The sequence below is a fragment of the Melanotaenia boesemani genome, chromosome 10 (genome assembly GCF_017639745.1).
Source record: "Melanotaenia boesemani isolate fMelBoe1 chromosome 10, fMelBoe1.pri, whole genome shotgun sequence".
Classification (NCBI taxonomy): Eukaryota; Metazoa; Chordata; class Actinopteri; order Atheriniformes; family Melanotaeniidae; genus Melanotaenia; species Melanotaenia boesemani.
Window position 1 is genome coordinate 22,320,086 of NC_055691.1, and position 15,071 is coordinate 22,335,156.

The window sequence follows — 15,071 nt, forward strand, 5'->3', positions numbered from 1 at the left end:
AAAAAAAGAGAGAGCAAGAAAAACTACATTTAGCTTGCAATGTGAGATAACAAGATAACTATATTTACTTTATGTAATCAGATAACAAAAAAAGCCATGGGGCTAATTTAGAGTGTTAGGGTAATATGGAAACAGGAGGAAAAAAACTAAGCTTGATGGACAATGGATACTATATTTAAACATTTTTATTGGCTTTTAAATTGGTATCATGGGAACCGTAACTCACCCACAGGCTATCATCCGTTCACAACCAGTGGTTAGATCTAAGTTTCACAAGCTTTTTTGTTGTTTTTACACAATAAATAATGTAATACGATTTTAAAACTTTCTATTTTTTTTTTTTTTTTTTACCAAACTTGTGGTTTTCGACCTTTATGACATCTGATTTCAGAGTCCAGCTCCATTGGTTTCATTATAACAAATAAGCAATGATCCAATGTATCACCAACTACCTAAGCTTGGAGAAGTCTAAAAATTGGAGAGATCTGGTAGATGTTATTTCTGTCCCTTTGTTCTTTTTTTATCCACGACCTTCTCTTTATCCCTCTTTGTTATACTGTAAATTATTCAAACTAGCTTCATCTTCAACAGCAGCATGAACACACTGCTTATACTCTGATGTTTTCATAAACAATTTCAGGCCATTTTTCTACAAGGCTGTGGAGTATATACCATTATAACAATACAAGCGATGCTGCAGCAGGTAATAAACTACAAATAGGTCAGTAAACTCTCCGTAGAGTACCACGTGTGGACTCTACAGGAACATCCAGCAATTGTGATATCGGGGCAGAAGGGCCGTTGCCTTGAGCAGCGTGGTTTCAGACTTTTTTTTTTTATAAAGCCACGCCTCTAGTTTACTGCAGCTCACTGAGCAGCAAGACAGCGGCTTGCCTGAGTTTATTTCACTCTGAGGACGAGGGAGAAAGCGGAGGAAGGAGTATAGCAGACGCCGGTTCCCTCTCTTATGCAGCTTTGAAGAGGAAGACGCCTCCCCCCCCTCTGCACCTGCTCTGCTTCGTCTTCTCGTCGTCTCGCAGGAGTTGAGCCTCTCGCACTGTGCGGGCGTCGCTTCTCATTGTTCGACGTTGTTTTGAGCATGACTTCGACGTACAACCTGGATTTCCTCCCTCTTTCCGAAAGTCGGTTAATGACTTCGAGCGACACAATGTAAGTAGTTCTGCTATCGATTTCTGTAGTGTTGCCTTCTCGCCTCTCCATAGATACAAACGTTTCTGGGTGTTTTAAGCAAACAACACAGTTGAGGGCGAGTTGGGAGTTGGCTAATGTTAGCTTACTCGGATGCTAATGTTGCTAGTCGGTTGAACAGTGACGGGTCACTCACCTGAGTTCAAGTTGTTTGTCAAAGTTGCACAAAAAGGATGCAACCACGATGTGTGATGGTTATATTAAATACGGCCTCACTTCTAACTGCAACAGAACATAATCTGTGCGCTAACACGCATTGCTATAAGAGTAAACGCAGTAAGCTAGCGATGTTATTCGACACTACGCTGGGCGCTGTAATAGTCAAGTGACATGTGCTTCCGGAGATCACACGTTTCGGTATCAGTTAAGAAAAACAACCTTTACTAGCTTGTCTAAACAGCGTCCCTTATATCTATTTGTGTTACAGTAGTTGAAGAAGCGGCGTTGTCTTCTTGTCTGATGCTTTATGTAGAACAAGTGAACAAGTTGGCGTTCAAGTGTGGCCGAGCGAAACGGTAGGTGTTAAATGTCGGTTCATGGGGAAGTGCTGCAGAGCAACCCTATAAAGTTGATTTTAAACTTTGAATACGTGCAGTAGTCTACCTAAGGTTGACTTAATTTTACAGTTTTTTTTATTGGCCAAGCTCAGCAAGATGAACAAGCCGTGTGTGGACAGCACATGGGGTATCAGCTCTTATTGCTTGACACACTCCCAGTTGTGCTAACATTGTTAGCAGCAGCTCACAGATATCGTTGCACCCTTCCATGTTGGATGTGGTGTGCTTATTCTCAACGGCACGTGGGTTGCTACATAATTAATCCATTAATGGAAATCTTGTGACATGGCATGTTAACAAGTAGGGGGGAGAAACAGTCACCAACAATCCTGTCCACATAACACCAGTAAATCCTGTTTGACAGGAACATTACCAAAACTCATAAACGCATTTTTCAAGACTTTTGGACATTTAAATGTTTGCAGTGTAAGAAGAGTGTTATCCCCATTGAGCAAAATGGATATAGGCTTTTTATGTTATGCGCCTGCTCTCCAAGCAAGATACTTAGGTAAGGTACGTTTTTTTTTTTAACTAAAGGGTATCACAATTAAACTTATCTAGCAGATTGATTACTATAGGCAGTTTTTATTGTTTTTTATTTTACTTTTATCAAGGTAATTCTGCTAAAACGGCTAATTTGCATATACATTTAGGACAAATATGAAACTTGGCAAGGGGAACTGTTAAGTTTGGCTTATGTAAATGCTCCAGGCTTAGAAATATCTGCCCCATAGTTATTTTAAAACTGTATAGCTGTCATTTGCAAATAAAGATTTCAACTACTATATATTTCTGCGACTTACAGCAGGTAATTTAGATAAAGACAGCTTTTTGTGTAAAGTTAGTCAAAAAAGAAACATTTTAATACTTGAGACATTAGGTTTTCAATGTCTGTTATTTTTATTTTTTTGCATGTAATGTCTCACTTTGAGGAAAGTTCATCAAATATTTCTTAGGCTGTTTTCTCAAACACCTAATAGTTTTGTGATTATATTGATAGTATGTTTTGTGTGCTGGGCTGCAAAGACATGATCTTGATCTGCATGTTTGCCTCAATTCAACTCAGTTGTAACTAAAATACATCAGGAAATTTGCCACTGAAATGTTTTTAGCCTAATCTTAAAGATTAAGTGGCTGTAGCCCCCCATCCCCCGAGCTTATTTAATGAAAAAATAATAATTTAAGTACTAAAGAGAACAGTTTTTACTTCAGTTATGTTCTGCCTTTAGTTTTTTGTTTGTTTTTCATTTTTGTTGACTTGTGTTAATGAATTTTTTTCTTATTATTTAAAGAATTATCTTGTTTGTGTGACTTGAAGTGGTGATAAGATCTTGACAGAGTTGTGTTTGATTTATCTGTCTGCTTGTTGACAGTAAAAGAGACTATCAGGGCTTAAATGTGATCCTTTGGCAGCCAGTGTGACCATAGTGCTATGTCAGTAAGCTAAGTGTCACGGTGATCCCTTTTGTTGTGGATGGTGAGTCGTTGATCAGTGTGAAGTGAAGGATCTTGGCATTGGGTTCAGAAGCCGTTATGCCCAGCTGTTCTACCACCTCTCTTGGCTGTGAAGGTGGCTAAGTGTGATACAACCAGATGTTGAAGGGCAAGAGGAGGGTTCTGATCTGGGCTGTCATCTGTCTCTTTTCCTGCTGCTTATTTTTTGAGGCTATAATTGCAATGCTGGCCGCCCTGGAGCCACATACAGCCTTGAAACACTCATAATCATGTCCTCTATCTCCAGTGTGGGGTGGTTTGATCGAAGGTTGAGTAAATTCTGCTAACTTCACAAACAGATATTGAAAGTTGCATAACACCAAACGCTTTCAGATGAATAATGATCATTATTTTGCTGTTATTAAAGTCTACTCTTGAGATATGAAGCACAATAAATTATATTCTATATATTTAAGTAGACTAGACTGCAGGATGTTTAAGCTTATAAATATGTAACTGATATTGGTTTATTATGCATGTTTCTAGTATGGCTAAGACAGAAGCTAGTGTCTGTTTTCTACAAAAGATGGAGACGGCTGTATAGTTTAAAAGGAACTTAAGTGGAGTATGCCAAGTGTAGCTTTAGCATGTCACAACAGGAGAACATCTTAAGAATTCCTTTTGTGGAGCAAAACACATCTGTGCTCTGTGTGGAATCATTCACTCGTCTATATTATTGTATATTGTTGGCTGGCCTTTTTTAAAGTGACTTCACTAACATTTGATGCAAGAACTTTCTGCATTGCATAAAGCTCCAAATGCTCCAAGTGTGCCATTTGCTGTATTTTCTGACAATCCCAGAACACAGGCAGTTGTAAACAACTGCCTATAATATAGGGAGTGGTGAATGAGGTACTGATTGCAGATGCAGCTACAGGAAAACAGGCAGCATTTATGAGGATAAACCAAAATCAGGAGACTGTTTCATTAAGGAATGTTTTGTATTTAAGGTCCTCAGTTTCATATCACAGCCTTGGGTAATGGTTGGCTGAATGTGTTGGGGAAAGAAAACACAAAGTAATCAAGTGCAATTGCTGTCTTTAGTATGCTGTTTGTCTCCTCATTAGAGATGTGTTAGTGGTGCAAAGCTGCACCTGAAGCTGTTAATTTTTTCCTCATATTCAGTTGGGTGTTTGACTGTTGGCTCACAAGCTTTATTTTAATATCGTCATCCATAATCACCAGGGACACTTGGAGTGATTATGCAGCTAATGGTGCAGGTCTTGTCATCAGATGCTGACCGTCTGTTAACATGCAGCCCATTCAGAGGCTGATAGAGCCTGTCTCTCTTTATCAGGGGAAATGCAACAATGAAATTAGGCCATTTTGAGCTGAATTGGAGTTAATATCAGCAGGCAAATGTTTTAATGTCTTTGCCATAGAGATATTGCAAATCTGCAATCTACTAAGAAATAATTCCTTTCTGCTTTCTCAGTTGAAGAAAAATACATTTTGTTGCTGGTCTTTTTGACAAAACATGAGTAAGTGATTCTTGCAACTATTCTGCGCCTCTTGTATGTGGCTAGTTTTCTAAGTTACAACTTGAAGTCTGTCAGAAAGATCAGAAGAATATTTTATTACAAGCCTTTGAAACTGTCACCAGTCTAAGAATATTCTGCCTCTTCATGTAGGAGCTGTTAAAATAGATGAAGCTAGAAGAGATGGCCTTTTCTTTCTACTTGACAGCTGTCAGAGATATTACCACAGCATTAGAGGCATTCTGTGTCTCACTGAATCAGCTTATATGGTCATTGGTTTCCTGAAAGAACTGGAGAGTGTTGGCAGCAAACAGCTGTTATAGATGACTCTTTTATTTATTTTTATTCCCCCCCCACATGTGATTGCCAACAGCCTAAGGCACAGAAGCAAGTTAAAGTGCATTTCTCAAAATGGGCCCACAATTTTTTGGCCATAAAAAACTTGATCCGTTTGAGTTTTGTGACGTGTGTGTTTTGTTGTGGCCCAAAGTGGTTTGTGGATGAATAATGTCCAGACTTGGGCTGAGCCTACAGAATCATGCATATAACCAAGTTAATTGGCTGTTTTTCTATTATGAACACAGTGAAGGTGTCCCTGACATACTTGGGCGGTCAGAGCTCACCACCAGAAGACACACATGGTCCATATAAATCACCTGTTTTTACGGTGGTGCAGCAGTAAGCATGCGACTGTCATGGCTTTGGATGACTTGTCAGCTGCTGCAGGGCATCTCAGGGTGCGGCGAACTGCCACAACACTGGGCTGTTTTTAAAAGAACAGCAAAAGACTTTATCTCTGTTTTCTGACTGTTTTTTGGTGTTAAACCTTTTGATTCCTTTTTTTTTAATCGGAAAATACACCACCAACTTGTTTTTGTATGCTTATTTGTCCTTTTATTTGATATTTACTAGAAAGAAGGGCAGAACAGTAAAATTATTGTATGGAATGAGGCTGTGATGAGTGGTCATTTGTAAGTTATTTTTTTGTGACATTGAGTGACATGTTGCTTCATTGCAGTGGAGTTGAATAGTTAGTCTGTTATGTAGCCAAGTATAAAAATTTTCTCAAATTGCAGCTAGTCCATGTTTGCATGCAGTGTGACAGGTCTGACAGCCACATGACATAATTTTGTATTGATTATTATTTTAGCATGCAGGAATACTATGACCCATTTTACAAACCTTTTTAATCTGGGACTGAAGTGCCTTTGTTGCGGATCTTGTGATTTGTGAAAGGGCCAAGGTGGAGTTGTCAAGTCGGAATTGCTGGAATTGTGGAAAATATAATAAATTCCCACAAATTTAGCACTTATAATGCGGGAAATTCCCACATACCATTTCAGCAGTGTGATAATAGTGTGCAGAAGAGGACTTCTGCTACAGATTCAGCGCACGCTCCTTCTCTCTCTAAACCCAGAGTTCCCTCTGCTGTCACAGTGACACTCCTTCTGGTAAACCAAATGTTTTGGGCAAATTTCCCGCAGGTAAGACGATCCATTCGTGGATGGCTGCTTTAATTGGTTTAATTAACCACACATCGTCTAAAGGTAAAAACAGAAGAAAGATCACCACTAGTAGTTGTGCTGATGTCAGTATTATTGTAGCGCCGGTACCAAGTTTCAGGCTAACTGGTTCAACATATACATGGCTTACTGGGTTGTTGATTAATGAGCGATTGTGTACACAATTTAAGAATATGTGGCCTTAGTGCTTTTTTTTTGTTTTTCTTTTCAGTCTATCAATGTCACCAAATGATTTTTATTACTAAATAAATTGGCTAATGCAATTTTTTTCTCATCTTGTTAAATTTCTGAAAGAGGTTAATCGTTCCAGAAATGCCAATCTACGGTAGCCACATGAATGAAATAAAGGTCTGTCAGAAATACGCTAAGAATTTACTGGTAGACTTGTGAAAGATATTGACAAGCTGTGCTAAAAGTCCTGTTTTCCTTTAATAATGGAGAAATCCACCATAAGTAACACCAAGTAACTCATGAAGATACAAAGATTATGAGATTTAAACAAAACCTCTTAAGGAACTCCTAAAATCAGGTGAACAGCACAACAGAGGATTTAAAAAAAAGAGATTAAGTAGAGGAAACAGAGGATACACTAGAGTATGGAGGTGAATTACTTATTACACTGATGCAGCTGAAAGAGTCAACACATTACAACACTGAATATAGTTTTTATACCTGTTTACTAAAGACTGATGTGTGAGCAGGTCAAGAGCATGGAGGTGAGACGAGAGCTATCGAAGATAACGACTAAGAAAGGAGAAAGAGACGACAAATGGAAGCTGCGTGATAATCTGAGGTCCGAGTAGGACACTGGACGACCTGTAGTTAAGCTGACTGGTAATATCTCCACAGAGAATTTCACCCCGTTTTTAAAAATTAATTTCAGGCCCTGATGTGATGCATCACCTTTCCCAGTGCCAGAAGACGGTGTCTACCCATAGTGCTCTGAGCTTGTAGTAATACACGTACAGAAGTTGCATCCAGCAAATACTATTTTCTTCCAGAAACAATCCTGTGAGGTACTACAACAGGAAAGATTTGCTTTGTACAGTGTTGGCGGTTCGAATCCCGCTCCACCAGTCAGTGTGTCGTTGTGTTTTTGGGCAAGACACTTTACCCTCCTTGCCTCCAGTGTCAGCATCGTTAGTGTATAAATGTGTATAAACGGTGGTCGGAGAGGCCTTTGGGACGTATTGGCTGCCACGTTTCCATCAGTCTGCCCCAGGGCAACCATGGCTACACATATAGCTTACCGTCGCCAGGTATGAATGAGGAAGTAATGATTAATGGATTCAGTATAAAGCGCTTTGCTGCATTGGAGAAAACTGTCCTACAGGCAGTGATGGACCACAGTTTCTGATAAGCACAACTGAGTTGATAATTTTTGGCCGTACAGTGGGAGTCAGACCTTCACAGCAGGATCACGAGTGAGTTACCAGCTACCATGCAGACTTGTGAAATCGATCCATCACATCAGTTTTTTTTTTTTTTTTTTTTGTTTAAAATCTCTCTGGATCGGTGGTGACAGAATCACAAATTTTGGCAATAAAAATGGAAATTCTGTTGTAAAATGCAAAATAACGTGGAATTTGCTCATATGAGTGTATTTTCTGTTTACCCGTGGAAGTTTTCCACGGTGTCTGAGCTAAATGGACTAGAAAAGCAGGACACGGTCACTCTGTGTGTGAAATAGAAAAAAAACATGTTGATATTGATAATTATCAAAAAATTAAAATGTACAAAGTGCTGCTTAATGACCTACATTTAATAAAATAAAAAAACGCACACTGTGAATTCATATTTAACCCACTTTTTACCAGAACTGAAATCAACTTGAGACCTGAGTGACATCAGTAAATACTGACAAACCTAAAGAATAGACTAAAATGATCAGAAAATCTGATAACTAAATAGATAAGATAACCCTGGATGAAAATAAATAAAACAAAGAAATAAACAGAATAGCACACTACCAGTTTTAGGTAGCTAAGAAACTGGTAGGACTAGGCTACCATGTACACAAACACCACACAGCAAGAACAAAACAAATAGGCAAAAATCAACTCATCCTTCAGCCTAGCATCACTGTGGTTTGTTTCTTTTCCTCATCCCCGACCTCCTTCTTTTGGGACAGTTTCCTCTGCCATTCCTTGCTTTGACATCTTTTGCAGTACAAGTGCTGTGTTATGGTTTGAGAGGGTGAGGGCTTGGTGATGGAGTAAGCCTGGGTCTGCGTTTGTGATTGGGAGGAAGTAATGACTGTAGTATTAAGCTACATGATAGGCTTTAATGGAAAAGGGGAACTGCTCTGCTTTTTTCCATTGAACTTTTTATTGACACCCCCCCCCCCCCCCCTCCTCCTCTTTTTTTTTTTTTTTTTTTTTTTTCTATCGCACCACATGTCTATCGATCGATATGTTATGAAATTATCGTCCAGCCCTAGTGTGATGTCACCTGCGCTTGCAGGACTTGCGTCTCCTCCAGGTAGTCAGCGACAGCTAAAGATCCAAAAAGTTAAAGGGAAGTCTGGCTAGTAGCGACAATAAACCTAGTTTGATAAACATTAGCTTCAACTATAAAAACATATTATTAACACTCCTCTCTCTACAGTCTTTAATAATTTTGAACAATTAATTTCACTCATACAACGCCATTGTTTATATTCCGTATGTTTTAGGCAAGTGTGGAGAACATAAATGTGGATCTATGAGAAGTTCTACTCACATTGCTGTTTTTGCTTTTTCCTTTTGACTGGAAACTGAAACCAAGAGCAGCTCAGTGCAGAATTGGTTCCACGATTTAAGAAAAAAATCTTACCACAAACAAGTAGCATTTGCCTTTGCCCCATGTATTCTAGTTTAAAGCTCAATTCTTAAACGTAATCTCCCCGAATGCATTGCTCAAGTAAAATAATGGCGACCTCCGTAGTTTAGAAACATTGAAAACACATACGATTTTTAAAGTAATTAGGAATTGTCACGAGCCGGAAACGTTTAGTAAAAAAGGTCAATAACTACATGTTAAGGCCAAAATGTGTTAATAGCCAGGGTTCCTTTTAAAGCCACCCTAAGTGTCTAGAAAAAAATTAAAGCTCAGTTTGAGCTGCAGCTGGGGGCTGTCCTGAAGAAGATCCACAGGAAATATGTAATGGAAATATGTAAAGTTAAAACAAACAAACAAAAAAAACCTACTTGTTGGAGAGACATATAATAAATCTTTTTTAAAAAGGAAATGGGCTATTGAGACTGCAGTGCCCCATGCAGCCATCGCAAGTTCGAAATCCCGGTCTAAAGCCCTTTGCTGCAGATCACCTACCTCGTGTCTCTTACCCCCTTTCCTTTCTAGCAACTGTCATGAAAAGCCTTTTGATCTAAAATATTTAAGAAAATGGTATTTTCCTATTAAACTATTAAAATTTTATAAGTCCATCACATGATTAGACACATTCCCTGGAACATAAGGTTACAGAGTAAGACACAGAATTCAGGGGAAAAAATGGATAACATGGAATTTGGAAAAATATAATGACAGATTTCATACTTTTGAACTATTTACACATGTTTATCACTCAAATAGATTGTTATAAAAAAATGGCAGTGACATTTTCCTGAAAAAAAGGAACAAATGTTATGTTATGGTATGCTGTCAGTTACAGTTCTTAGATAGTGAGATAACCACCCACTCTCCCACCCAGCTGTCTCAACAAGTTTTAACTGTTGCAATATGACAGTGCTTTTGGTATGACATTGCTATCTGTCCACCTGTCTCTATATTATTTTGTGAACACATTAATATTCCATTGATTTTATTTATTTTTATCCTGATTTTCTTTTCCTAAAAATATGAGGATGGGTGGCATGGCCAAAAATAGCATTTATTTTGTAACTGACAAGTTTCATTTAAGATTATACCCGGCTGCAGGGACTTCTAAACTAATGCTAAGAAAACTGTTAAAAAAGGGGTGTTCTGAAAAATCCAGTTTTTCAAGTGAGGTTTGCTTTCTATACAGTGGGTTTTGATTAAAAGGCTCTTGGCAAAATGGCGTCAGAGTACCATCGGCAAAATTGGCTGGTGTCACACACCAGGGCTGTGGCCTCAGCAGATGAAGCCCTCGGTGTGTTGCAAAGCATCCCTCTGACTTGGGCCATTGTGCTGTAGAGGAACGGAGAATAGTGTTCTCCAGCATGGGGGAACAATATGTGATTGTTCCCCTGCTGTGGTGAAGAAGCCGTAGGTTACTCTCTGTACCATCGCCAAAGCGCCTGAGGAGGAGATGCAGCTCAAAATCTCTGATTGCTAACTAGTGATTCTTGAAGGTTTAGAGCTCTGCAGTGCTGTTTCGTTTAGCTGTTACTAGCTGGTGGGAGGGGGCTACTCGCCCCGTTTTTTTTTTTTTTTTTTTTACAAGAAGTGTTTTTTGTTTCAACAGAGCTTCTTTTCGTTTGTCATCATTCAAAATATATTGAAAGCTTTCAGGGGAGCAAAAAAGGTGGGGAGTTGGATTTCAGACGAACAAGACTGAAGTGTTATTTGTTAGCATGTCATTTAAGTCCCTGAAGGAGTTTGGTGTTTCTGCAGAACGGCTGGGCTCAATGTGTAAGAGATGGATGGCTCGTGTCCAAAGGTCTGTGTATAAATGTTTTTTTTTTAAATATTTAAGTTGTTGATTTTGGGAATGTGTGCATCAAACTATTTTCACAGCATGATTTCAGTGTTTTTCACGTATCTTTCCCTTTTTTGTCTTCTGTAGAATTTCTCTGTGTATTGAAAATATTCCTTTTATGTATTTGACATTTTTCTGCCCCAGCACCCCTAAATAAAGGTTACTTAGAATTGATGGTCTACAGTGAAACATTTGTCTGATTTGTGTGTGAGACTTAAGGGCTGTACTTGTTTGTACACTGGTGGGTATCTTTTATCTCTGAGGCTTGCTTAAAAGAAAATGGCACCGTTTAGTATTTCATTTATTCTTACCATTGTACTCCAGAACCCCATCTTGTTAAACATTTAGACTTTAGAGCATGTGTATTAGTCCTTAAAGGTCAATCTGAAGTGCTCTAGATTCGTACCCAGTGAAATGCAAGGGGCAGCCAGGGTGGAACAGTTGCACATTGCTGGGTTCATGATCCTACACCATGTTTTGAACATGCATTCTGATGTCAGGTGTGTTTCATCTTGGAAGTTGGACGTGGTGGTGTCCAGTGGGTTGCAAAGCATAGGAGGATGGTTTAACACTGGGGTATGTTAACTGCCACACCCCAAAAGGGTCGGGTGGGGGTGAACATTCTCACATTGAACCCCCAAACTAAAACCCTGGTGAGATTTATTGAGGGCAGGCAGTCGGAGAATTAGGAGGCTAGGAACAGTTCACCTGTGCTGTGGTCACTCAGTAAAGACGTACTGGGTGGGATTTGCTATGTTGTGACAGTCCTGTCTTATACAAGAAATGTCTTGTTTTGGGACTGTGTTCATGTGAAGTATTTGTGTTTTTGTAGTCATTAACATGTTGGTCTTGTTCAGAAATTCAGGTTTTCACTTTAAATATCTTCAACCTACTTTGTTCTACAATAGTACTTGTCTCTTTGCTTTTGAGCACTTGTTACATACTTCGTGATAAGATATTTATATTAAATGGTCATGTTAAAATTTGTCTGTACCAACTTTCATTTAAAAGTTGAATCGTGCTTTTTTTTGGTTTCTTTTGTTTGCTTTTTGGTGTTGGTGAACCTATAATGAAAACAAACGTCTGGGTGGTTTTACTATCCTAAGCAATCCACCACTAGCCTTGCATTCTTTAGATTCACTTGAACAAATTTCCATACCCATGTGACCATTATCATAAATAAGAATCACAGCTATAGACGTTAATAATACTGCCAAAGCTTAATAGATTAATAACAGATTTTCTTTATTTTTCTCTTAGCAACGGCAGCAAGATGAACGGGTCACTGGAGCACTTGGATCAGCCAGACCCAGATGCCATCAAGATGTTTGTGGGACAGATTCCACGCTCCTGGTCAGAAACAGAACTAAAAGAACTTTTTGAGCCCTTTGGAGCTGTTTACCAGATCAACATCCTCCGTGATCGTACCCAAAACCCTCCTCAAAGCAAAGGTATGATCAAGGTTTTATGATAGATTTCTGACTAGCTGCAGGGTGTCTATTTCACTTTATAATAATGCGGTTCTTTGACTACTGTGGGATGGTGACTAACTTTATTGAGATGGCATTCAGAAGTCACTTACTTACAACCTGGGTGTTAATCACCCACTTCTTTTTCAAAGTGCTACTACAGGTTGCAGCCAACCATGGTGTATCATTTCTTTGAGAAGAAGTTGGCCCACAAGTGGCCTCAGGTGGTAGAGAGGGTCGTCCTATGACTGGAAAGTTGGCTCTTCAAACCTTGTCCATCTGTTAGTCTGTATTTTTATTATTATTTTTTTTTTATCTAGAATAATTTTAGCGTTCTGACTCATAGTAAAGTGGTCTTTGGGTTAAGTAAACCAGCAAAATTCCCTGTTGTCAGGTCATTTAAAGTTTTTCTTTTAACAGCACTCTTTTAATTTGCTGGAGTAGTGAACAACATTGCTGCTGAATTAGAGCCCTCTGGGATAGCAGTGATGGGTTTACAGCAAAGAACATTGTCATTTGTTTACCAATTCAAATTTATTTGCAAATTACACAAATTTATAAATGGTAGAACTTAGAAAACCTCAAATATTGAAAGTGAGACATACTTTATTTAAACTGGCTCATCTTGAGTTTTATGACAGCAATGTTCTCAATTTTGGGATGAGGGCAACAAAAGGGCTAGAAAAGTGGTACTAAAAATATAGAGCTGGAGGAACGTTTAGCCATCGTTTACACTCGGTTTGCAACACTGCATTAAAAAACGGCTATGTTTCTGTCATGAACATCACTGCACAGGCTCATGAACACTTCCAAAAATTGCCCCCCACCCTTCAAGTCAAGTAAATTTTATTTATTTTTATTTTCTATATACACAGGACTAGATCAGAACGGGCAACTAAACGCATCACAGTTGCACATTCATCCTCTCCTCTCTAAACCACACATGCAGTTAGCAGTAGGCTGCGTTGCTGATAAGGTGTTTAATGTTAAGGACAGTACACCCTCGCATTGCCACATTAAGTACCAGTACATTTAAACACAGTTCCTTTGGGCAATATACAGCATAGCATGTCTGTGCATGTATTTTACCTGTTTATTCTTAGAGAAAACATGATTTCAATAACCTTTTTTTCAGTGCTGAATAACCTTTTTCAGATCACTGTATTGTAGAAGAAAATATTTTCCCCCATGCTGTTAAAAGTGGCTTTCTATTTTAAAAAAAAAAATGGCCAGCTGGAGCTTTCTATTGAAACATCCGTTATTGCACTCACTTTGTCAATGGTGTTCAAGTTTAGCAATCCATTTTAGGCTGCAATTAGGTGATGGTGTAGTGGAGGTGTGCTCTCTGCAGAGAACAACAAAGTGCCACTGGAAATGCTCAGTTCCCTGTAACTAACTGCAGGTAAATAAACTAACAGGTTTCCCTGATGAAACAGTCATGCATCAGTTAAAATTTGATTCCCTTGATGAGTATGGCTAAAGACAATAATATTGCACTTTGCCATTAAGGTTGTTGGGACTATACATGATGCGACAAGTCTTTATAAATGAAACCTTTCTGTTCTACTTATGTTCTAACAGGCCTTAACATCAATCCCTGGTGTTTGGCTGTTGAAGCCTCTGGCCAACAATTGCTTGTAGTCAAGATGTTAGTCCAGGGATCCTGGCACTACTAAACTGTTGCTGCTCTTCCTTGTCAGTCTACAAAATCATTGGTAGAATCTGCTGTTTGGTTATTCTTTGAGTTTTATTAGTTTAACCTTAATTTCTCACAAAAAACCAGATTAATAATGCTATGGAAATTATTATGCAAGTTTTAGCATTTCCAGTCTCACTTGCCCTTTTCTGCCATCAGTTGCTTATCAAAAATTTAGAGAGGGCAATATCACTGGCAAGACAATGTCTTGCCATGCATATCAATATTTTTTTCTTTAATTTCATTTGGAAATGTTGTTGTAGGGCTTTTCAGGTGTTGAGAATAAGTTTATTTCTCACTGGCTTACTAGGCGGGCCTTGTATTTTGTCAAAGCCAAAACAGGAACATGTCTTGTAAACAGGAAAGTTTTAAATGCACATGATCAGTATATTGAACTGGTGTTATAACAGCACCAAAGTCATGTGTGTTTAAAGGCAGAAAAACTCCATGGTGCTTGTTTTGCATTTCTGTGTTTGTGCGTGTAAATGTACACGCAACACTGTGCACTTCTTTAGGAAGGCTGAAGAGCTGAAAGCTTCCTTTTTCTTCTTCTTCTTCTTTTTTTTCTTTAAGCAAAGCTCCTCCCTTGTCCAGTTTGGAGTGTCAGCTGTGATGGCCTATTGACAAGTTAATGCAATGTTAATGTATTCTAATAGATAATCAGGTCCGATCACAGCAGTCTATGACTCTCCCCCCTGTGAGTTGAATTTCTTTTGAGCGCCACAACCCTCAATTTTAGTTATACTCTTTTTTTTTTTTTTTTTGTAGTAGTAGTAGTTACTTCTAATGGGATATTGCAGTTTTACCAAAACATGATGGCATGATTATTTGTGGTTTGTTTTCATTTTTTGGACAGTAATGCATCATGCACCTTGTTCTTGTGCAGTAACCCATTCTTTTGCTTGGTTTGTCAAAATGAATATAATCCCATTTCCAATGTAGTTGTTTACTTTGCCCCTCAACAGATCTGTGGCAATCAAATTTT

At 38.6% G+C, this 15,071-nt stretch overlaps 1 protein-coding gene across 6 annotated transcripts in view; it reads left to right on the top strand.

Moving 5' to 3' along the window:
• Positions 1 to 15,071, top strand: part of LOC121647223 (CUGBP Elav-like family member 2) — a 32,914-nt gene that overhangs the window by 1,993 nt on the left and 15,850 nt on the right. For 4 of the 6 annotated variants that reach the window (XM_041996455.1, XM_041996453.1, XM_041996454.1 and 1 more), the window contains exon 2: positions 12,182 to 12,372. In XM_041996455.1, the coding sequence (XP_041852389.1) occupies positions 12,182 to 12,372 (191 nt within the window). Of the gene's footprint in view, positions 1 to 868; positions 1,171 to 12,181; positions 12,373 to 15,071 lie in introns of those variants that run through there. The other 2 variants (XM_041996458.1, XM_041996459.1) reach the window with 2 other exon arrangements.